This window comes from Argopecten irradians, chromosome 14 (assembly GCF_041381155.1).
Source record: "Argopecten irradians isolate NY chromosome 14, Ai_NY, whole genome shotgun sequence".
In the NCBI taxonomy this organism is placed as follows: Eukaryota; Metazoa; Mollusca; class Bivalvia; order Pectinida; family Pectinidae; genus Argopecten; species Argopecten irradians.
Genome location: NC_091147.1, coordinates 37,906,443 through 37,931,061, shown reverse-complemented (window position 1 = coordinate 37,931,061; position 24,619 = coordinate 37,906,443). Strand labels below are relative to the sequence as shown.

At 33.4% G+C, this 24,619-nt stretch overlaps 1 protein-coding gene across 4 annotated transcripts in view; it reads right to left on the bottom strand.

Annotated features, from left to right (window-relative positions):
* Nucleotides 1-2,442: 2,442 nt before the first annotated feature.
* The window catches only part of LOC138307941 (myosin-VIIa-like), a 68,359-nt gene continuing 46,182 nt past the window's right edge, over nt 2,443-24,619 (bottom strand). For 2 of the 4 annotated variants that reach the window (XM_069248876.1, XM_069248875.1), the window contains exons 2-29: nt 24,123-24,407; nt 23,583-23,873; nt 22,855-22,941; nt 22,394-22,489; nt 21,961-22,079; nt 21,514-21,631; nt 20,739-20,867; nt 20,364-20,537; nt 19,734-19,961; nt 18,840-19,249; nt 18,016-18,167; nt 17,394-17,575; nt 16,833-16,945; nt 16,358-16,524; nt 15,642-15,736; nt 15,138-15,199; nt 14,783-14,935; nt 14,113-14,218; nt 13,296-13,446; nt 12,863-12,901; nt 11,113-11,205; nt 10,545-10,657; nt 9,875-9,993; nt 9,355-9,421; nt 8,813-8,929; nt 7,232-7,315; nt 6,754-6,873; nt 2,443-6,300 (exon numbers count right to left, since the gene is read on the bottom strand). In XM_069248876.1, coding sequence (XP_069104977.1) covers nt 6,190-6,300; nt 6,754-6,873; nt 7,232-7,315; nt 8,813-8,929; nt 9,355-9,421; nt 9,875-9,993; nt 10,545-10,657; nt 11,113-11,205; nt 12,863-12,901; nt 13,296-13,446; nt 14,113-14,218; nt 14,783-14,935; nt 15,138-15,199; nt 15,642-15,736; nt 16,358-16,524; nt 16,833-16,945; nt 17,394-17,575; nt 18,016-18,167; nt 18,840-19,249; nt 19,734-19,961; nt 20,364-20,537; nt 20,739-20,867; nt 21,514-21,631; nt 21,961-22,079; nt 22,394-22,489; nt 22,855-22,941; nt 23,583-23,873; nt 24,123-24,407 — 3,981 coding nt within the window. In that variant the 3' untranslated portion in view covers nt 2,443-6,189. The remainder of the gene's footprint in view (nt 6,301-6,753; nt 6,874-7,231; nt 7,316-8,812; nt 8,930-9,354; nt 9,422-9,874; nt 9,994-10,544; nt 10,658-11,112; nt 11,206-12,862; nt 12,902-13,295; nt 13,447-14,112; nt 14,219-14,782; nt 14,936-15,137; nt 15,200-15,641; nt 15,737-16,357; nt 16,525-16,832; nt 16,946-17,393; nt 17,576-18,015; nt 18,168-18,839; nt 19,250-19,733; nt 19,962-20,363; nt 20,538-20,738; nt 20,868-21,513; nt 21,632-21,960; nt 22,080-22,393; nt 22,490-22,854; nt 22,942-23,582; nt 23,874-24,122; nt 24,408-24,619) is intronic. The other 2 variants (XM_069248877.1, XM_069248879.1) reach the window with 2 other exon arrangements.

Sequence of the window (24,619 nt, the reverse complement as noted above, 5' to 3'; positions counted from 1 at the left end):
TAATTAATTAACTTATCAGCACCAAAGTATTGAGATACAGTGGAACTCAACAGCATCTGACACATACAATGCCCCTGTTATGATCCAAAGCAACGCATACACTGTATTGGCATATTCAATCAGCAAGCCTGACCAAATCCAATAGAACTAGTTATATATAACGCACTACATCCACTTCTAACTTAAATGATATCTCATAAATCCAATGATTGAAGTCTCCATTACTCATGTCCTTCATACACATCAGCGTCTTGAACCTATGTTTGAGGTCAACTACTTTGACGTATTTCAGCAAAAGATTACTGAATTACCCACAATTCTCTGTTTATATTATCTGTTCTCTGTTCGGGTCACTATAAAAGAACTTAATGTTTCTTGCTCAAAGTCTGCACTCTTGCGGCAGTATATGTGCAACAAAGTATTGTTGGCGCAATGTTTCTTGCTCAAAGGCTGCACTCTTGCGGCAGTATATGTGCAACAAAATATTGCCAGAATGGTGCTGCTAGTTGCACTAACCTGCTCAAATATTCTGCAGTAACTTGCTGCACAAAAGTCAGTGTTGCTGCACACATTAAGTTTCTGTCTGGGTAGTGGGTACACGTGTTTCTTTCCTGATTTTTCCTTAACATGTACAATGAATATTTACCTCTTCATGAAAAGTCTAGTATTGAGAATGATATTCATTTGATTCCTATTAGTTATGATTTTCAGACATTTAACCACCACTAAGCATGCATACCTTTTGGTAGCGAGTTCGAAACCCAATTGGGGCAGTTGCCAGGTAATGACCGCTGGTTGGTGTTTTGTCGACTTTCTCCACCTCTTAAAGGCCGACTACCTTTCCGGAGCAAACTTTAAATGTTTCTTAAAAGCATTAATAACATAAGAAAATACATATCGATGGTCTAAGATGAGGTAACAACACCAAACATATGCAAGATTTACTGCGTAATATATGATAACTGGAAATTCATTTCGATGTATTGCCGTCTGGCGCAGTGATAACTACCGCGCGGTATCTAGGACGACGGCGGCAAAATTATCATTTTATTTATTTTAATTCAATTTGTCAGAAGATGATGCTGAGTGTAGCTTTAACGGTAAGTCAGTAACTTTTGCGACTCTACAAAATTATCGATATCATTTTACATCCCAATGTTAGAAATTAAAAGTCGTTTCGGAAAGGTAGTGGGCCTTTAATTCTGACACGTTTTATGTGATCCTGGCTATTGTTAGTTTGTTAACCTAGGGTTCAGTACTAGACTAAGTATTAAATGTATATCTTTACACCACTTCTTCATAAAATAAGATTTATCTATAAAATGATCCAGCGTTTAATCTCTTAGCTGTAAGTTATTTGATTTTGTAAATCTACTAGTATTTTATTTGAAATTGTAAATCTACTAGTATTTTACTTTAAATGGTAAAGTATTTTTGATTACATATTTCTGAATTATTTTCATATTTACATGTACATGTATTGGTAAAGTATTTTTGATTACGTATTTCTGAATTATTTTCATAATTACATGTACATGTATTAATACACAAAATTTCATTTTGCATGTTTTTCATAAGGGTAAGTACTGGAAGAATTTAACAATGAGAATATTGATAAAATATACTCATAGATTATGACTTGATATAGTTATTTTCTAAAAGCATATAATTTATATATAAATACTTAAATCATTTATGGAAAACGATACTTGCCACATCAAATGGGTATGTTTTCAAAGCCATCCGTAACGACGGCGTTATTGATATTAATATTGTTACAATATGGTTTTTGTATTAATGCTTTAATACCATTGAGTTTTCATATTCATTATATAATTATTAACTTAACGAAAAACAATCATTTATTTAAATTTTTTGTTGTAATGCTCACGGCAACCTATTTATAATAAATGTTTTATCTAAATACATGTATTGGTATTATTGTTATAATCGTTGTCACTGCTGAAATCGGATTAAAAGCGTGGGGAAAAGTTTATACGATTCTATGCCACAGTATAATGATTGACCATTTTTGCACGAATACTTGATTTAGATGTATTTAATATATTGGTTTATTACTTCAGATTATTAAATGAACTTTAAAAAGTGGTGTCATCGTCAACATTAAGATATCCTGTTTTAATATGAAATATAATGAAAAATGCCTTAGTAACCAACTTTGTATACTAAAACGACTACCTCCTTATTTAGACCACTTCTTATGGCCCCAAATGGTCATTTATAACACAATTTGGCCTTTGTATAAAGACCACTTTATAGACAGGCTTGACTAAAAGAATCTTTACACAACAAAAATCCACACTCTCTATACATTATCATGTATATATCTTTATCAGAAAGAACATGTTGGAGAGTTGCTAATTAACAACACATTTCTAATACTGAAAACTCGAACACAACAAAAAGAACGCAACTCGCTGGCAAGGTAGTCATATAATTTATTGTCAAAGTAAAAAATCATTTAAAGGATTAGAATTGCTCATGATTTATATTATTAGTATGCATTATCGTTGATAACATCTGACACTATTGTTTTGTAGTTTGTTAAAGCATAATTTCTGTCACATTTTGATTTTTCGCATCGTACATCATAAGAAACTAATCTACTTACTGCAAATTATTTGTTTTTGCGAACTGAAATTTACCAATGAATATTTTGAACGGCGTTTTGTTGATATTTAGAAGTAAAGGACTCCACATACAGCCGAATCGTGTTAATTCCATCAACTTTACATGTATATGGTAACGCTAACTCCCTGTTTAATTCGAAGAATCTACACTACAGTACTGTAGTTGGTCTCGATAAAACTATTCACCAATTTTGGATACTCTGAAAACTTAAAAGTAATAAATACGCCTCCGATTATTTCGAGTTGACAAGGGTGACTGCGTAAGTATATTTTGATATTTCTCATCACCTAGATACGTAGTCCGCTAAACCTGCCTATATTATTTGGATTTTTTATTTTTTATATTTTTTGCCTAATATAAAGAAAATTAAAAAGCCTAATAAGATACGATAACCGCCAAAATACGAAAGTTTCCAGGATTGTATTAACCTTAACCTTACATGAAAAGGCACATTTGAAATATAGATATAGATCCGTTATATGTATGAATAGCTCCTCACCGGACGCAATAAAAATATAGTTCTCGTGTAAATCAGATCACATTCACATAGCGATAGAGAAGCAGTAAAATAAAATGTACATTCTATTTCAGCAGTATATATACATATCCTTGTAGTAATACACAGATATTTAAATCTTATTCTTTCCTCCAAAGAGAAATAATCAAAATTATTTCTATAAAACTCTGAATCGGAAATTCGCGAACCTTACGGCCTTGGTCTTTTCTTAAAACCTTCTGTTCAATTTATTTCTGGCTGCGAAAGTCCAAGAATACAACAGCATATTTTCTTAACTCATAGTTTAAAAGAAGGGCCGGAACTTTATCACATTGTTTTTTGCAATAGAGTAATTCTATAGATAAAATGAAAACCTGAAATGTCTAAGATATATCTGTCCGAACTCCATATTAAATCAAGATCTAAAGCGATGAAACCAGACAGACAGAAAGAACGAACAAGATAAGAAAATATATGCACCATTCCAAGGAGGGGCTACATGTACAAGACACTACTATATTATATACGTGTATTATAGTTTAACAGTGGGACTAATAGAGGAAACAACCCGATTCCGGATTTATTATCTATATAGAAATATCACAAATAGAGACAGCACCGACAAAGGAGAAGAGAAAATAGACAACACCTGATGAATTCTTATCCTTTTATGACGTATATAAGTCATGCCATGGTATACTTGTATTGTAATTGTGATATCTTGAAAGCCGAATATTATATTGTACTATAGTTCAATATATTATAACCTTATTATGACATATTGTGTAATATTTCAAACCAAAATATGTATTTCCTACAACATCTCAGTTTCACAAAGCTTTGCAAAACTATAGCCAAATTTTCATTTTGTTGGAAACTAAACCCGATTCGATACACAGCAAAGTTGTTTTCCAGTTTTGAGATACAGTATGTGTCCATCTACGTAACAATAATTAAATGTTAAGGAAACTTATGTTACATGTACAAAAATATTTAAAGGTGCATGAAAAAATAAGATGTTTCGATTTAGCACAAACTTTTTGCTACTGAAATGCTTTTGAAGAAGATGTTTCGATTTAGCACAAACTTTGTGCTACTGAAATTCTTTTGAAGAAGAAAGCGGCTTAAAGCACAAAATTAAGGTTATACCACCATTAACATTTGCTTTTACTGAAAGACTGTGCAGCAGTAATAAACGTATGGTTAACACGTAAAGTTTCCTAATCCTGAAATTACAACAAAATACATTTCAATTTTTGATTGCAAACATCCTATACAAATGAACACAGGCATAAAATATATATCTTCAACATTAATAAAAAAATAACACCACACTATGCCCCTGAATTCGATTATGGGTTCCATGCATTTCCTCCAAATCGAGGTACCTAATCAACGTATTGGCAATGAGTTATCTGCCCTTTTTGGTGGGCATTGCATTACGTCACGATTGTTTGTGAGATAAACTATATTCCGTTCAATCGGGAACTTTCAGAACTTTCCGTGAACGAGAAATTATAGTATTTTCTCGTTTACGGAAAGTGTCGAAGGTTTCCGATTGTATATCGAAGAGACGACGGCGTAACAAACAAAGGAAACGTCACAATCTATACATGTACGATGCACATAACTTTGTAACATGCAAAGACAGAGTTCCCGGAGGAGCTTGTCATCGCGAGGATAAGATAGTAAAACATAATGAGAATTGAACAATCATTCGTGGAGAATATAAAAACAATATACGCTATAGCGGGGAATTTTAACGTTAAACAAATCGATTTTACTTAATAACGAGAAAATGTTTCGTTTATTATTTCGTGATCTAGTTGACAATTTTGGAAAAGATATTCTTATCAATTAAAGGATTCAATTCCGCGATAACGCTAAAGCCAAGCAAAATCGCAAAAATATCGTTCTCATGAAAAGTCACGTCTATACTATGTGTGATATCTTAACAGGTAAAGGAATTCATTAACTAACAAACAGAATTTACTGTACTGTAAACGAACTCATTTCAGAGGGTGACTACATATTTTACATATTCTTTAACAATTTCAATCAGATTCAGAGCTGAAGTGGAATACCCACATTATTTGCAAAGTGCTGAGAGCGCTAACATATGGCCACCGATTAATGTGATTTCACTTAATTAGGTAGTGTTTCTTGTTAAGGGTACTGTATATATGGGTAATTTGGCAGTGAACTTCACAGTTTTCTCTTTATAAATTTTGGGATATACCTGCTCATGCACTGTCTGTATCAAACACTACAATGGAGAATATAGAGAAATGTAACTCCCCACGAAAAAAAACATGTATACAGTATACATTTTCTTTTACAACCGATATGTTTACATACAATCTAAGTACCGTATGTATACTATTATGCAATCACTAACAGCCAGGAATCTAAGTACTTTCTATAATTTTCTAATATCAAATTAATCTAGTGTAGAGTTATACTTGTATAAGGATAAACGTGTACTTTGGTATATGCATCAAATTAGATATAACTGGACTTCATCCCAGAAAAAAATAGTACATTTATATTTACTACCATGTAATCCCACAAAACTGATATGTATAACGGTTACCATTTCTCCCAATAAAACGAAAACATAGATTCCATGTATACATAAATATGTAAATATATCTGATATATGAATAACTGAATTAATTATGACTATTTCAGTCGGTATAAGGTATTACAACATTACAATTTCAAAATTAATTCACACATCAATTCATGGTGGGGGGTATCTATTACCATTTAGAAGTATTCGAAACGTTCGACAACTTCAGCGGAAGTCGATATCTTGAGACATACACCAAATGTTTCTGTTCTTAGAATACAAAGTCAATTTTGCAATTGCGACATTTCAATGTCTCCTACTTCTTCTATTTGTACACAGAGATTCCATCTTCAGGAGGTAAGTTACATTCAATAATAATATTATATGAATACGAATATGCCGGCGGTTAATAAATTATTTATTCAGGTCGACAAAATACAATATCGACCTGATGAAAGTTTTGATCTTTTCAGCAGCTTGATTCTCCCACAGTTACTCCTGCATATTTTGGCCGTTTTTTTATATGGGTGTTCATAGTCCATGCCACGTATGACATCACAATATCGTCAATGTTGTGTCCCTGAAAATATAAGATAAAATGATTGATTAAATTCTAGTACTTTAAAACTGTAAAAGCTTCATAGAATAACACATTGTAACTAAATAAGAATAAAGATATACATGTTTGTTTGGACAATAAAATATTAAAGATTGAAGGATAATGTATGAAGATGCGAAGATAAAAATGAAATTAAGTTTGGTTGATTTAACATACATTTTTGCAATGGAGACATGTACAATACAAGAAAGTATCTACATAAATAATTGATGATGGATTTGGTTGTTTTAACCAAGAAAATCAATCTCTGAGAACTAGATTATGAAATATTTCCAGCGAACTGATACACACAATATATATATACTGACATTCGTGTTTAAGATAAGCACAAAATTAAAAAAATAATTCACAAAATTTATAAAAATGTTCACATTAATACAAATGTTCAAGATTAAATGTGAAATTATAACATACCACACTTGTTTCGAAGAATATTTTTGTTGCATTTGACGATTCGCCGACAACGAGAGTGAAGGAATATTCGTCGAATGCCCAGTTGGGAATTTTACCGTATTCGTAACTCGCCACAATGTCCTGTAAAATTATATAAACAAGAAATATATAGAAAATATATTTGAAAGTATATAAACAAGGACTGTTTGAAAACAGCAAATCGCGGCTCTAGAAGCTTCTAATGATATTAAAACTAACCATAAAAATACATTTTGGCCTCTTGAAGTTATCAAACTCTTGCGTCCGCGACCCAAAATGCGTGCTTATATAGATGGCAATAATTTTAATACTAAATTTTAAAGTAGACATATTAATGTTAAGAGATAGAATTTCATAATTTGTAATAAAATTTCAAGCAACGCTGACGCCAGGGTGATCACATAAGCTCCTCTCTCTTTAGCATTCTCAAAGAAAATGACTATTATCAGTAAACTATTACCTTCGATTCGGGGTCCATAAGTAGCACTCCGTTGGGGTTGACGGCAAGTAACAAATATTTTGGCAAGTTTTTCATCGCTCTTTGCTGTAACAGAAAATTATATTTATGTATAATATCTGAGCTGTTATTCTTTATTTGATATCAAATATATATTTTTTATATTTTAACGCAAATTCAAAACCCTCTGCCTTAATAAATTGTTGCTACTGTCTTACCTCTTTATTGTTTTAGATAAAAAAAGCTTAGGCTTCACATAATTTGAATAGCATGTGCCCAATGTTATTATATATATATATATACAAATATAATTACAATTAATTAAAATGAAAACACATAAGAGTTAAGTTGCACGAAAACGATTTGCCGTTTTAGCGGTTGTCACATCATCATGAGTATATATATTTGTTTTACATATACAGTCTTTGCATAATACAGATTTTCTTTTTTGCGCGTAGGTATAGTATCGACTGTGAAGTCATTATTTTGTAACTATAAAAGCGTCCTTTTCTCAGCATAATTAACGTTTTACAACTCGACAATCAGTACCTACATGCAATGATAGACATCTTTTTCTTTCATACCTACGAGTGTAATACTGGCTGGTTTAGGGCAATACACTCATGCCGCCTGAGGCTGTATTGCATGGCTATCCATACAATAAAGCCTCGTGACGTCACGGCGTCAACAAAATTTCTATTTCCTCGGTAAAAATTTTAACATTGTTTTCACAAACTTAACTGGTTTTACTATAAAAGATGCGAACAACGGATTTTCATTTTTGAAAATATCACGAAATTTTTCATGTATGGAAAATTGACTTTCAGTCGTGGATTTTTTCGAATTTATTTCAAAATGGCGGGATATCACAGTTGTAAAATTACAATAAAACGTCGAGGTATGAAAGAAAAATACTCTTTCATAAGTGGATATGAAGGATAGGGATATTTTACCCTCGGGATCACAAAAGGTTGCAAAACCCTCAGCAAGCCTCGAGTTTTACTACATTTTGTGACCCTCGAGTAGAATATCCCTATCCTTCATATCCAAATGTGAAAGAGTCTTATAGTAAAATGCAAATACAGAATACAGCATATATGTAACTATATTTATTGATCGTCTAACGGCGAAAATCAATTTATTTGAAATTTCCAAACCACAAAATGTATCCACGAATTACTTTTTATTATATAAACAAATCCGAGCGTACATATTTTCTTGGGTTAGAGTATTCTTATCATTGCGATTGTAGAAATATTCGTTATTGACCTGTGGAATAGTAAATGATAAAAGCAGGTGTCCTTTTGTTTTTGTATTTCTGGTTTGACAACACTTACGTATGTACGAAAACAAATAAATTTTCTACACAACCAATACCATATTGTCGGTTATTTTCCGGACCAAAATTTTCGCGATTTGATCATAAAAAGAGAAACTCATAAGTTAACGATTTTAAATTTTCGCGATACGGATTTTAATGGTAGATATCATTCAACTTTTTCCCAATATAATAACATCCCATTTTATATTATACAGTAGGCAGTATTTAGAGAGTTTCAATGGAGTTTTAAGATATAGTTTTACCTTTACTTCAAAGAAAACACTTCCGTAAGTAGGCCACGTGTAAATGATCTTCAGAAATTGCTCTTTGGCTTTGTCAGATGAGAGACCTTTGGTCAGCTGTAAATTCGTCTGTACGGCCTGAAAAATGTGAGTTGGTAAATGTAACGTAACTTTAATTTTGTCGTAACCATTGCGATACAATTTACTTCAAATGTCTGCCAAATCCCAGCTTTATGGTAAGAACAATTCTACATTTTACAGCCATTTCTGTTCGATTGTGAAAGAAATATCATTATTTGAAAATATTATCTAAATAATTTCATAAAGTTTATTTCGTCAATATTCACTTAAATACAATGCTTTAACATTATTTAAATTATTTTAATTTTTCTACTCCGGTTCTATCCAATCATGTAAACGTCGAAACCTTCTTTTTTCGAACAGTTGAACAAATACACAGGAGCGTCCTATACAGAACACACATAAGAAATACCCAATACAGCCCGCCTTAAGCCAATTACATTTGTTGTAATAAATGGCTAAACATATCGTACAGTACTTACCTTTCGCCACTCGTCGACAGATTTCGTCTTTGTGTGAGATCTAGGTATTAAGGCATTGATGTTTTCACTGATAAAACGAAAAAAAATGAAAAATAAATCAATTGCTGTAACAGGTAAGCAAAGCAACAACTATTAATACTGTAGTTATTTCAAATTTGTGCATGTTGTGGAGGATATAAAAAATAGAAAATTAATATCTGAAAAATGATTCAGCACAGTTACAATTGAGTTCTATGACTTAAAATCTTGTCATTGAGTCGACATGAAAAAGTGGGGACAATACGAATGTCCGTGGTACCGCTAAAATAAGTTATTTACACTTTTTATTACCTACTTTATGGCATAACAAAAATCACAATCGCTTACTTTGTGTTTCTTTTCGTTTATATAGTTAGCTACATTTTCATATACATATTTACGACCATGTATATTGCATTTCATTCAGATCTTATATACAGTGTATATGAACTTAAAAGGGCTAATAATTTAACAAAGATCTAACGAATAAATTAATACTTACTGGAAATTTATCATTCCTGACATATCGTCTCCAAACTGACCCCGATAAATGTACGCCGCCATCTTGCCGAGATCAACATCGGAGAATTTGTGGAATCCACGGAGGTAATTTGGCAGTTCCTGGAAAAAACCCCGCAAAAGTTAAGCTTTTGTCATTTTGGACGGTAGTGGCTCTTTAATGCTGTAAACATTCAGTCAGTATTAATTTCCTAGAGACGCAATCACTTATACATGTGATATTGAATGATCATTAACATTTATAAGGCTTCAAGTCCGTGAAAATATAACATAGAACCTGCCAAGAGTATCATTTCTCCCATACTTGACAGGGTACCGGTTATCCCGCGGTTGCTAGGGAAAAAGATAATTCTGTGTTTTACCGGGGTGGGGAAAAGACAGCTCACACGCGCTAGACAGTAACGTCATCAATACATGCGGCGACCATTTTTTTAACGCACAGCGACGTACCTCTCCATTTCTCGTTAAGTTAAAGTATTGGAGAAAAAGCATTAAACATGAGCCTGTCAGGTGGACAGGGATATCTCAACCCACATGAAAAATTTTGACCACCAACCCTCAGTAAGTCTCGGGTTGACCAGCCAAAATCTTTCTCTGGGGTTGAGATATCCCTGTCCACCTGGGAGGTCCATGTAAGATTCTATTATTCTTACCTGTGGGAAATGGAATATGGAATCTGCCGTTCTGCTTTGTCCTGGTTCTGCATTCACCCATATTTTCTTCATGAAGAACACATGTGGAGCTGGTGGTGGACCTTGTTCTGTTTCTGTTATAAAAGCAAATTATAGTACAACAAATAACACGGACGAACGTTTTTTACTGTGCAAAAACGCAAATTATGGTTTCTGAAAAGTTAGTGTAACGTCCATTCCTTGCTGTCTGTTTCTGCAATAATCTATTTTTTCCCGTATTGACGTATTTTGAATTATTCTATAACACTTGTATTGTGCAATGAATGATTTGATTTCATCGTCGAGAAGTCCAGATCGTTCCAACATTCAACTAAATGCATCGACCTTGGTTCACGAGTTCCAAACTAAAGAATAGAGTTGTTGCCGAGTCGTGAATATAGATCGTTCATTTTGATTTTATGAGGGTACTCCACCATCCCACCTTCCATGAAACCTTGTCTGAATGACAGTAGATCTCAATAAACAATAAAAAAAAGAATAACTAAATAAAAAGATCTTTAAAAGTTAGAAAAGGATGTATCAGACTTACGGCTAGCTCTTCCTGAGTGAGATAACTTTGTCCAGAATCTGTCTACGTGGCACAGGGCGTCCATAAAGTAATCTCCATCATTGGCACTCAACACTGTAAATACGAATGGTAAAGATGACAATACATTCTGATAAAACAGTTATATATACGATATACCATACACTAACAACACAACTATTCAAGCATTGACAGCACAATAATACGAAGGAATACATTTTGATTTTAATATTTCTTTCTTATTTTCAGAGGTTCAGTATAATTATTTACAAGATGCATGTCCATGCAAATCTGGGATTACCAAATACAATATAACGCACATGCAAAATTAAATTTTAAAGCTTCATAAATGTTAGATAGACAACGATGAACTTGTTACATTCAGGGAAGTAGATAATTATAGTTTCATAAATAAATTTAGTATATATAAAGATTACCTATATGTTTTACGTTTAAATATTGAAATTATTTCATATGACACAGACTGACACATTATAAAACAAAGAGATAATATAGTATAGGTCTTTTGCACAAATAATTATCTACAGAATATCTGAGTATATACAAAGAAAGTGTAAAGTGGAAACCCAACGTGAACTATGCGGGAGGCTATATTATCATTTGGACATGTTAAACATGTAAAGAGGTGTGAAATTAGGGAAATAATGTAGGATTAAGCATGCTCGTTTTATTTTCATTGATCAGCATTATGATCATGGAAATGCACGGCGGAAATTAATTACCTGTACATAAAATTAAATTATGGCTCTTGCTCAGATTTAGTTTTTTTTTGGAAAAATACAATTTGACATTCACAAGATGCAAGGAGAAATAGGTGATCTTGGAAAGCGTCATGAATTTTGTGCGTGAATCTACAATTCTTAAGCGATTATCATTATATACTTGCAGAAATGTAAGAGAAATGAGTAATGTTTCATTTATACAAAGAAGTAGACTTAGTATTACAGTGATATAGTTACATGTACGTCTGCAACAATAGATACATGCATATTGTATATGAGTGAGATAATACATATATATGTATATACGCATTAATCAGTGCTGTCAGCAGGAAGATGTTAATTGAGAAACATGTTAATGAATTCAACTAATGCTGACAAAGTGTGATAGCGTCCACAACAATTATATAACAAAATCAAATTACAAATTGAACAATAGCTGCCATTTCTATCACACCTTGTCTCTCATCCAATTTCATCCCAACATTTTTAACTACAAAATCGCTTATTTCGGTGGAAACTATACAAATAGGCATTTAGCTACAATACTAAAAATTATCGCCAATTTTGAAAATGCTATTAGGATTTTCAGTTTACAGTAGGACATGAAATATCTAATATTAATAGTAAGTTTGGATGAAAAAGGAAAGTCCGATACCAAAGTGTTAATTAACGTCAGATAAAAATGACAAGATGTATTGCACATCAACTTATGTTAGGGGTGACACAGTTTCGAGTTTCCAAGACTTTTCCATAGCGATAAAATTTTGAGATTTTCATTCTTTCAATTATTCCTGTGATTGAAACGTTTTTGCAGTGATTAGTTTTTGCAAATCCAATATCCAGCGAATAAAATGAAACTGATTTATAGCAATCAATTATAATATGACGTTAATAAACACCATCATTATTTAACAAAGATGATATATAGCATCAACTACGATCAGTGGATTCCATGTAAAGTGAAAGGGATTGCTTTCTCTTTTGCAACTACAGGCGCTCTAAAGACCTGCCTGTGATATTGTTATCCGAACCACGTTTGTGACCAGAGGCTGAAAATAGATCTGAACTTCAAACGCTGAACATTTATTCAGTTATTCATGACAAACATTGTAATTACCCCAACAGAACATATGTAACGGGAGTTGAAATATTTCAAAACTACTTTTGAGTTAATTTCAAGCATGCACTGAAATTGTAAAATTTGAAACTAGTATTTTAATCATCATATCAACAATAGTTATGTTAATCAAATGCATCTTTTTTCTTTTTGTTTAGCAATAGGCATGCATTGCTCTAGCATGAGCATAAATCTACTCTTAACACAATTCATAAAATGCCAATATAGCCTATGGATTCTAGCACATATTAATAACTCTGGTAAGCCTATTTAATTTCTAGGAAATCCACTAATCTTAGCGATATTGCAAGTGAATGGACACACACTCGTTTTTGCATTTGTAGAGGAATATTGTGGACCTCGGTCACGAAGGGCGAAGAACAAGCCGTATTCCATTGCTGAGTCGACCAAGTCAAACTTTGTCAGCAGTTGTTGTTTTACATCAAACACACGGCTAGTGCTCTCCACTTCGACCGTCTAGTAAAATATGTAAAGAAAAAGATAATATTGCAGTTAACAGTAAAACAAAATCAGTCTGGTCAAATCTATATCAAAATTGCTTATGTGGCTATTCTGTTGCTCCATGCCTTATAAAACCATCATTTGGTCAAATAAAGGATTGGAATCTATGATTGTTTACTTCTTAACTGAAAAGCACATTTTCGGAAAACAATGCGATTTTCGTGAGTTTTCAAGACTATTTTCGCTATTTACAATAATGCTCTACTGAAACCGAGATTGAAGCTTTTGTGTGGTCACTGAGTTTTGTAAATATGTTACCGTGACGAAATACACGAAATTATTCTGTCGCGTGCAAAACTAAATTGGTTAACAGTATTTCATAATAAACATGAATAGTATTTTGAATTCTGAACAATTTATCGTACATTTTGTATTTTCTCTGTACTACGTCTGAGTCGCACAATAATTCTTTCTACTTCATTTTTATGTTTTCTTAAACGTGTTGAAATTGCCTCTTAAAAACCAAGCGAGATATGAAGCCACAGAAATAGGTCATCAAGGAAGCCATGGATATTTACTTTTTACACAATTCATACCAAAATAATCAATCATATTTGCATTTTTAGTAACATTCTATTAACTTGGATGTATTAAAATGGTATTTGTCAATGTTCAACAAACCTCTCTTTCATTAAAAGGCAAGACGATGTCAAATTTGATTGTTAGCTCAGTTGACCTGAGGAGTTCATATTCCTTCTGGTGAGGTGGATACTGTCTAAACCCATTACTGAAACAGATGTAATCCAAAACATTAAACAACATTGGCGTTAGATCAATTGTTATTTAAATGTTCTTTTAAATTATCACACACCTAACCAACCAATCAGAACCTTATTGTTTCATTGTCTCAGAAATACTAAAAACAAGATCACGGTTCTGAACATACTCAATTTACATTTACAATGTAGATATCCTCGTATTCCTTGAAATTACGACAAAATTAACCTTTCCATTCGTTGCTTTTTTGTGATATTTTGAATTGTGCTTTTCTTAATTGTGCTTCCAACTTCAAAATATTGTATTTTAACATCACTTACGATTTGCCATTTTTTGATCATAATAACTTTCATTTATTATATTCCGTCAGCACAAGCGAATTCATTTAAAGGGAAGTTACTCCAATGGATCGGAATGAAAAGTCATGTGCCGATCCATATTCATAGCACATTTGTGTTAACTGAAAATTACTTTGACTAATGCAATCAATATACAGTCTTTAAACGAGCTCTTTGATTAATGATTTCAAATGCTCTTACATAGAATACAACACTTTAAGCCTGGACAATCATACCGTTTTGTGGTCTGGAATCTGTCCAGACACGGTGCCGCCATTCTGTGGGGACTTCCTTTCATGAAGAGTTCACATTCCTCTACCAGGTCACTTCCTGGGATTACAGTTGATGACATCTGGACCAACAACTGCCAGCCGCGGTCTTCACTTGCCCTAGAGAGGAAAATTACAGAAAAAAATAGTCTTTGGCATCAACGAGCAGTATGATAAGTACACATGTACTATGTACATTTAGCTGTACAAAATTGAAATATAAAATATTTCTTCAATTTCCTTTCCATTACTAATTTGATTATTATATTTCTTCAAATGAATCAAGCGAAGAAAATGTATTTACAGTGGTTTGAATACTTACTTATCTGGATTGTGGGTTAATTGTTTCATGAGTTGGCAATACACTTCTTCTCTCAAATGTCGCTAAACCAAATAAAAGATAAAAACATTAGCTTAAACTAAAAAACAATGCACGGAATCAAATGTCATTATGAAGATCAGTTTCAGGCACAGCATTGTATCGATATATATTCTTTTATTAAAGAAATAGGTCTTCAGGTTTGTACTAGTAAAGAAGCTGTCACATTCTAAATTCAGTAAACGTTTATTGTTTGATCAAAATTATCAATAAAATTGATGTCATTAGCTTGAAGTCAGATTACTACTTCAATTTCCTACTTCTGATTAATGTTTCTTGAATGTAGAGGTTAATCTTACACATCTCCTTAATGAGGTTCATGCTTTTATAACGTTCACCAGACTGCCCTTGAATTAACAAATTAACTTTCTCATTGATTGATCTAGTATCATTAATTTATACCCGTACTTCCCATGGACGACTCAAGAATTTATAACGTATACTCACACTTCTCATTGACGGCTCTAGGATGCAGTTGTTGGCGAGTTCGAAGTCTGATATATGATCTTTATTTGTTGCATCTCCCATGAACTGCTGGATAGGTATTCAGGATTAAGGTAAATTGTCAACATACGAATACACAAAGTAATTAATCAATGAACTAACTAACCATTGGACCAACTAATAAATACATGAATGAGTCAAGTCTTGAAAACTTTTCCCAATAAAAGTTTTATCTACTTCTTGCTATTGTCTTGTATGGTGACAGTATCAATAGCTCTTCATCATGTAAAATGATAAAAGAGAAACTTTTGTTGGTATCAAACCATTATCTAGTCTTAATTTTCAACTAGAATATTCGTGCAGAACAAAACCCAAAAAATAATTATCATCAACATCGAGCGATAATTTAACGTAGAACTTATATAGAATCTTCACCCGTCCACCCACCCATTACACAATGAGAATAAACGTTATTATCAGAGATGACTGTTTCCCAATAACATTAGAACTATACTAACGACAAACTATATAGCCCCTTTATGAGCGTATGTAGCAGTCCCCCGGACAGAGTGTGTCTGTTATGGTAAAGTCTAAAACCAATGGGAGCTAGATATGGATAAAACTGAAACTAAGAACAGAATAAACTCAGTTCATGTTATTATAATGCTGTTTACATTCAGATATATTTTAATTATTCAGTTTCACATTATAAAGGATATCTAGGAAACACCGACAGCTGGTCTGTCTGAGTTCGTCTCGATAACAGGTTTTCTTCAGGAGAGGTTTCTTCAGTGGATCTTTACTGAACTTCCATAATTGAGAAGACTTGTCCTTTTTGATTGAGGCTTTGGACAAAAACTTTGACATCCTGTTTTCATTTGAAGATCTGAATTCATGAAATATTTAAAAATAAAAAGTAACAGACATCAGCATATTAAGCAAAACATAAACATAACAATTAGAAAGAACAAGTATAAACTCAGATATTTACATGAGACAGTAGAAGTTAAAACAGACGACAGACCAAAAATTTACAACAACTTAAAAGCATTACATAATAAACCACAATTTTCAATTTCGAATTAACATAATTTTCCACGTCTGTAATGATCATAATTTGACATATGAAGAAGCATATCGTTTTTGTATTCAAGGATTAGGTAAGGAAAAAATCCAAAGTATTTACTGTCTTACCGGAAGTGATGTTTTGAGAAGCTGATTAGAGTGTGTTCTTCCTTCCGGTTCTCGGTGTTTACTAACATCATGAATGGATTAAACTCCTTCCGTAATTGTACAGTCACCATTCCCTATATTAATCAATGATCATTTTCGCACCAAAAACATACACACTGATGAAATACCTTAAGCATTGTTATATCGTAAGATATTGGCGCTACCAAAATAGCCGAAAATATTCGCAACTGCTTTAAAGCGTCTTATTTATAAAACATGCTTGTATATTTGACATATTTGACAAATCTATAAAAAATGGCAAAACATTGATGTTATATTATATATTGTATGATTAATGAGTTTTAACCGAAATACACCAAAAATATTACTATTAAGATATAAATATGATATTGCCACTGAGATAAAAAAATAAGTGTAAGATGAAAATTGATGTACCGCAAACAGCAACACAAGCAGAGCAAGTATCAACAAAACGCTAAAAAATGTGTTATTATTCGAAAATTAAAAAATTACACATTATTACAAGAAATGAATTGCTGGATGATACGTTGATGTTCTTACCATCATATCTTTTGAAGGTTGTTCTATCACTGGTAGTATATACAGAAGGTCACGTGGCATGGTTTCGCTTTTTCCCGTGCGTTGACACGTGCCTTTGAAGACGTCAGCATTCCTTAAGTGATCGTACTGGTGATCGAGTTTGACTAAGTCTCCCTTCTGTACACCTAATCCTATTGCACCGTCTAGAAAGGACAGTAAGACAATGAATATTTCATTGATTATTTAATTAAACCACATTAATCGATCAATTAATTCATTCATTAATTCTCTCTTTTCCAACTATGATGAATTGATTCACGTCTAGGTTATGAAGTAGAATCAGAGCAACACTTTAAGAAAAAACATATGAAGCGTAAAAAGTATTCTTAAATTTTTCCCATATTTAAATTTGTTTCAGTTTTTCTTTACTTCTCCGATATTCATTGTGTAAAAATAACTTTATTTCAGCTTTAAACACAAATCGAATATATTAAAGTATATGCCTTGCATATAGATTCAATAATTAGTTTTATGGTTTGTATCACTGTTAAATATATAGTCGATGGTGTCTCGGTTAGGAGATTTAAGAGTCTCAGAGGAGGTCGATATGCAATAGGTCAATATGGCCAGTTGGCGTACTTACCATATTGTGAACAGTCCTGGACAACCAGACCGTATTTTGATTTGCGTTTTAATCCTTCTAGGAACATTGACAACATGCGATAGAGATCCTCAGAGTGTAGCGAATAAATTAGATATTCCTCTGACTTCACTGTGGAAATCGTCGTTGTATGCCTAGAAAGTAAATGGAAATAATCATAATAAGTAACTATTAAATATAAAACTATATCCCTATGATAATGCATTATGGCAATACAGACTATTCTAATTCTGGAATTAGAATAGTCTGTACGCCTTGTATGCGTTTTATGCTTTGTGAAATTGTGTTGCATGCCCTGCTTTTCGCTATTTTTTCGATGGATATACAAGGTTTCAGTGTTTAAATATTTGAAAAGGTTGGATGTAAGTATTTGTCATCTGATCTATGTCGGTGTGCCGCGAATACTGCATATGCACATATTGCAGCGTATTTTCGCTTTTCGAGCCAAATAAACTGCGCTAAAATAACATCGCACTTATGGTCTTTTTGTATAATTTATAATGGCAATTATGCGAATCCATCATCCTGTTCAGGTTGACACTAGCGTTACAGTTTGATTGAACCGAAATAGGTACGTTTATAGCACGAGACCTATTGATTAAGTACTTGTTTTTTAATATCAGAGAACTTAACCAACCAGCTAAAATAGTCAATTAACCACTTAATATCAATTAATTACTAAATACTACAATCATGACCGAGGTTTACCTCATTTAGAAGAAAAACATAAAAATATCTATAATTGGTAAACTACACTACAACATTTTTTCAAGAAGATCAATAACTTAAATTTCTTAATGACGTACCTGCTTCGCGTCACGCCAGAGATCTCTATGAAAGGAATCTGCATTTTGATATTCTCTTTATCATCCATCACTTGCACTCCTTTAAAGTTAAGGCCCAGAATCACTTGGGACCAAGAAGTATCAGGGCCTTGAATTTTACTGGCATCATAAAAACGTGAAAACATATGAAACCACTTATTCTTGGCGAATGTCACAACATCTGCTTTAAGAGTGTCTGCTTTGATTTTACTTTTTAAAATATCCGTTTCAAGCACTTTTGTCACTTTTTCAATCCATGACTTAAGTTCTTCTTCTGGTTTCTTATCTCCAGGAAGCCAACCCGTGAGGAACGATTCAATACTGTCAGGTTTTAAATCACTTCCATGTTCCACAAAATATCGTTGGGCGGCCATCATTACCAGAACTTCGTCCTGAAGCATCAGATACAAGATACAGAATTAAATATTTAAATCATTGAGGATTATCCTCATAGCTTGTATATCTACTCATGGAATACATTCTCCGTCCCTTCAAAGGGCACACATAGGTTCCATACGGAAGTTAACAATGTATTTTAGATAGACGTGTTCCAAGTTAGGATAATAACCACTTTGGTTTAAAACCAACTTTGATACGCACAATCAGATGAAATGTTTCAAAATAAAAAAAGATAACAAACTTTAACATATTCTAAAAGTCAAATTTTGTGATAGGATAAAATAATATGAAATCGTATAAACATATCGTCTAAATAATTGACAAAAATGATGGCTTCATAAACCTGTCGTAGTTCACCCCTGATATTTCAAAATCAACTGGTCTAGTCTTTGATCAAGACGAGTCTAATATCTCTTCAAGGGTAGATGAGATAAGAAAAAATAAAGGAATGATTGAGAAAGCTGATGTCTATATTACCTTGTCGCAGACATATTCGCCGACCGACACGCCTCGCATCACTTGTTGATAGACTAGGTCTATCCCTATTGGGTCATTGTTGTGCTCATGCCACGGCGTGAAGTACTCTTTCCGGAAGTAGAGTCTCCATGTGGACGTGCTCTCTTTCATTCCCATCTGACGAGTGTGCTGTTCACACTCCGACACGGCGTCCATCACGCGATGTAGTCCATGGCCAAGACAGGATATCTGGTTGAAAAAGAAAATTCTGTATTCTAAAAGACAAATGTAAAGATCAAGAAGATCACAGCAAACTATAGATTCGTTTTCTTCTCCAATCCACGTAGTTTAAGAATTGCAGCTTGCGAGAGGTTTTTACATTTTGATATTCATCATGTAGACCGAAACCAAAGTGGTCGGTCGCACGCATCATATTGTCTTTACCTTGACCCCCTAAATGGACTTAAAACTATGCCACCAAACCATCGATTAGGCTTTATTTTATCGATCTGAAGTAGTTTTCGTCAGATATTTGTTGCAAAAACCTCCACAGTTATCAAATGTATCGCATACAAATTACAGTGGACTGAATTTTGCAATGATTAATTTTTAAACCATGACAAATATGAGTAGAATATAGATTAGTGTTACCCTTTGCATCAGCGTTATGTAGATTGAAAATCCCTCAATATGCTCGAGGCCGATTCTGTTTGCAATTTGTCGACATAATTCTTGAACCGTAGTCACCGAATCTGCTTCTACAAGCATCCTATTGCCGTTCATCAAAGCCACTGGTAACAGGATGGGTTTGCCGTTTTTGGCAGCCTGAAAATATTATCAAAAAGTATTATTGTAACATAAATCTTTGCTTCATTTTTGTTTTAAAAAAAGGAATTCAATTGGTAATCCTTTCAGCTTATTATTTGCACTTTGCACCTGTACATCTTTCATGCATGTAAGTAACGAGTTATATCTTCCGGGGAAAAAGTAATATTAAAAAAAAACGTTAATGATAGTATTCCCAACCTGAAACTCTAGCCAGCTAGGAGGAAAAGCTCTGGTTCCAGTTATGAACGTTCTCCGAAGTATTCTTTCTACTCTGTTAGCATGTTCAGGCATACTTTCTTGGAGAAACTGTAGGAAGCATGGCGAGAACTGAAACGAAAAATTGCCAATGTACATTTTCTGTTATTCTAAGTATTCATATTATGACACAAAAATGAATTATTTATTTATTGAAATACGTAAGATAGATATACAAATTGTCAAACAAACAATGTTTTTTTGTACCTTTAGGAAACATATTACAGATAGACATAAATGTCAGCAACCATCCCCTATGCTAACACGCTCCGTAGAATTCATATTCGTTGCCAACAGCGTTCATACTTATGTATTTGCAAAGAAAATGAAGATCAATCCTTAAACGACTTCATTGTGATTACTGTAAAATAAAATCTAAAGAGAATGTGTTGTTGGTAATTACATGGATGAGGTACATTGCATACCCCGTCTATTATTGAAGATAAAACAACATAAATAAATGACAATATTGAAATATTTGCTCTAACCACTGTTGTCCAGGAACGCCCGATCTAGGTTACAAATGTCTGATATATTAATGCAATATCTAATTTAAAAGATTAAAACAAGGGTGACCGTCAGTCTTATAGAAAATGTAATTAATAAATTTACCCTTTAGATAGAGAAGTAACTGTAGTCACACAAATTACGACATTGACAGTTAACGACAGTTCACGACTGTCGTACATGGGTCATTGTCTTTGCCATTTTAACTTACCCTCTCTGTAGGAGAAAAGCTTCCAGCCATAAGATAGAGAAGAACCCAGCCTCTCACTGTACTGTTTCGGGAAGGGTTATTTGTGAGTTGTTTACACACCTGGCAGTATAACTCATCTCTACAATACAAAACATAGTGTCGTCACAGGCATAAGTAGATACAGGACTGAAAATCACCACATCACATTTCTCTCTCACAAACATTGTCAAGGAACTTATTCTAAACTTGTTTAGACCACTGCAATGAGACACATATGTCAAAGGACTAGAGGGGTAGAGGTTAAGAGTGTGTAGGATGCGAAAGAACATCATTGCTGAAGACAAATAAACATGCCATTTTTTATATGAATTGCTTGTTGTCGAATTTATATACTTATCTTGAATATTTTAGATCTCGCTATCGACTTATCGAAATGAATTATATATTTAATTGATGTTAAACCCCTACCTTATGTCTGGTTGATAAATACCAAGCGCGCAGATAAACTGCACTTTCTCAAGCATAGAGACCGATTTGTCGCTAAGGAACGGCAGACTTTTGGCTTCCGTGAATCCAGGATTTTTGAACTGTAAAATGCAAATGACAAATTATTCGAAAACCATTATTACATCGCACAATATAAAGATTTACTTGGCGCTTCATTATTTTCCACAACCATTTACCTCCCTGTATAGCAGGAACGCGGTATTTTTGTACATTTAAATGATACAGTATCATGAATCTTGTTCCGTTATTCATTTTTTTAATTGTGCACTTAATCTTTTCATCGCCAAATTATGTGTTCGTCAAAATGAGTTATTTTAAGGTCAGGGGGTATTTCGTCCAAATGAGTACTCTTTCAGAAGGTTATTCTAAGACCAGTGTAGTTTACATTTCTTACCAGTTCTGTGTATTTCTTGTGAGCATCCTCCACATCTTTCTTTGTGTATTTCTTGTGGAAGTATTGTCGGACTTGTACAGTAGGTGGAGAGGATTGCTGGATTGTAAACAAATATTGAGAATGTGATTAAAATTAATTACACAAAAGTCATCAAAAGCAAAAATTAATGTATCTCTTTTTTTTAAATCAAAGTTAGATTTTGTATTTTTGTCCTTATTAAAAGAGTTCTAAGAAAAAAAAGAAAAAACAGGTATTTTTGTTTTCTTTTTAATATTTCAGTTTCAGTGATAACAAAGAGCGAAAAAAATTATTTTGCTATTTTTGCAATAAGTAATTGAATGACAATTTTAATATTTTAACTGTTACTCAGTAACAAAGATATCACAACAAATCCGTGGTAATATTACACATTAATCGTACTACCACATGATTGTACAGATTCCATAGGTCACGTGACTTACCCCAGCAACATCTATCTTGTCGACGACGTCCAAATCTGGCAAATCTCCCATGATTCTTAGTATTGTTACCCAGGAAGCAAGCGAGGCCTGGACAGAAAATAGATTAATGACAGGTTTTTCTCACCAGACAAATATGCTAATCACGTCAGTTACAGGCTTGATGACTCGACTCCCTAATACTGTCATTTTGATAATGATCATGCTTCCTGTTTCTATAGGGTTTCCCTAGCGTAATGAATATGTTACGCTATGCTTGGAATATCTTACGTCAATTTCAGGTCAACTTCGAATATCCATATATTTATTCAAGTGATAGCTTAAGGATGTACACTTCTGAGATGTTAACATTTTCTTGTATTAAACTTTTGTTCTAATATAGATTTTTTGAAATTGGAATTCATACAAGACACTTTACATTATTGTACAGTTGTCTCCATTAAAATATAGCAGCGCTATTTAATAAGACTTTTAGTTTTCCTCAGAATAGTAACATATACCATTAATACACCTTTATTTTGTTAAAATTGTATTCATGTTATGAATATTAAAAGTTCCTACTTATTTTTATCTTTGTTTGTTTGTTGAATTAAATGTACATGTACGTTCTATTAAAAGCCAGAGTCATATAATGACGGCCTCCCATGTATGTGGTATGCTGCGTGTGTGAGTGTTTTGGGAGATTGTGGTATATTGTACATTTATCGGCCAGGCGTCCGCAGACTACCTACCAGATGATCTGCCTTCTCGTACTTGGGTAAGAGGGGCTGTGGTAAGGCCGCACAGCAATAACTACTCGACCCCTTCACTGTAAACAGGCTCTGTGCGAATGACGTCCAACTACTCGGGGCCAAAGAATCTCCAGAATCATGTGACCTTGTCATCGAGTAGTCATCTGACTGCTCGGTCGAGTGGTCACTCGCTGTGGAATGGCGACCAGAGGACCGGCGTTCATCGCTGTTGTTTTCTTTGCCGTTGTTCACGTCTTGATGGATATTAGTGGAGTCTTGTAAAACTTTAAGCTAGAAGAAAGATAAGTGAATAACATGAGTCAAGTTTGTTCTCTAAACCATTTCTAGATGGTCAAAACCTAAGTTGTATGTCTGAAATAAGTTAATTATTCTGAAGAATTATATTTAATTTCGTTGAAAGCAGCAGAATAAGCTAATACTGATTAAGTACTTTGTAAACCGAAGACAATCAAGGATTTATTACGCAAGAGATATTCGACTTTGTCAATGGACAACGACAAAAGTCCATTCCCAACTTACCAACTGATCTGAAACTTGTGCAGACGACAGAGTTGCAGTGCCAAATTTCGGGTTTCGTTCACATTCCTCCAAAGCGGTCTGGCCATTTTTCTGTTTTGTGTCCGGTCCTGGACTTTGCGGATTTTCGTCTGTGATGGAAACGTCAAAATGGCGTTCATCTCCACCCCAGGTTGACGTGATCGGGACTTGTATCGAGTGAGAGGACCGTTTTCTCGGCGGAGAGGCACCACCGCCAATTTTGATATTGCTGACGTGTTTCTGCTTACCGTCCGACATTCCGTTTGCCTGAAAAAATATGAAACAAGTTAATCATTCTGAACTTTAAATGGAATACATAAACTGGAAATATTTATTTTAAGTTATTAAATAATGTGATCGTGTCATCTTCCCTTTCAATCCTTTAGCAAAACTTCGTTTTAAAGTTTAAATCAGCAGTGTATGTCATTAGTATGACAAAAGGAGCTTGTGCACTTATGGAAAACTGCTTGACAATATTC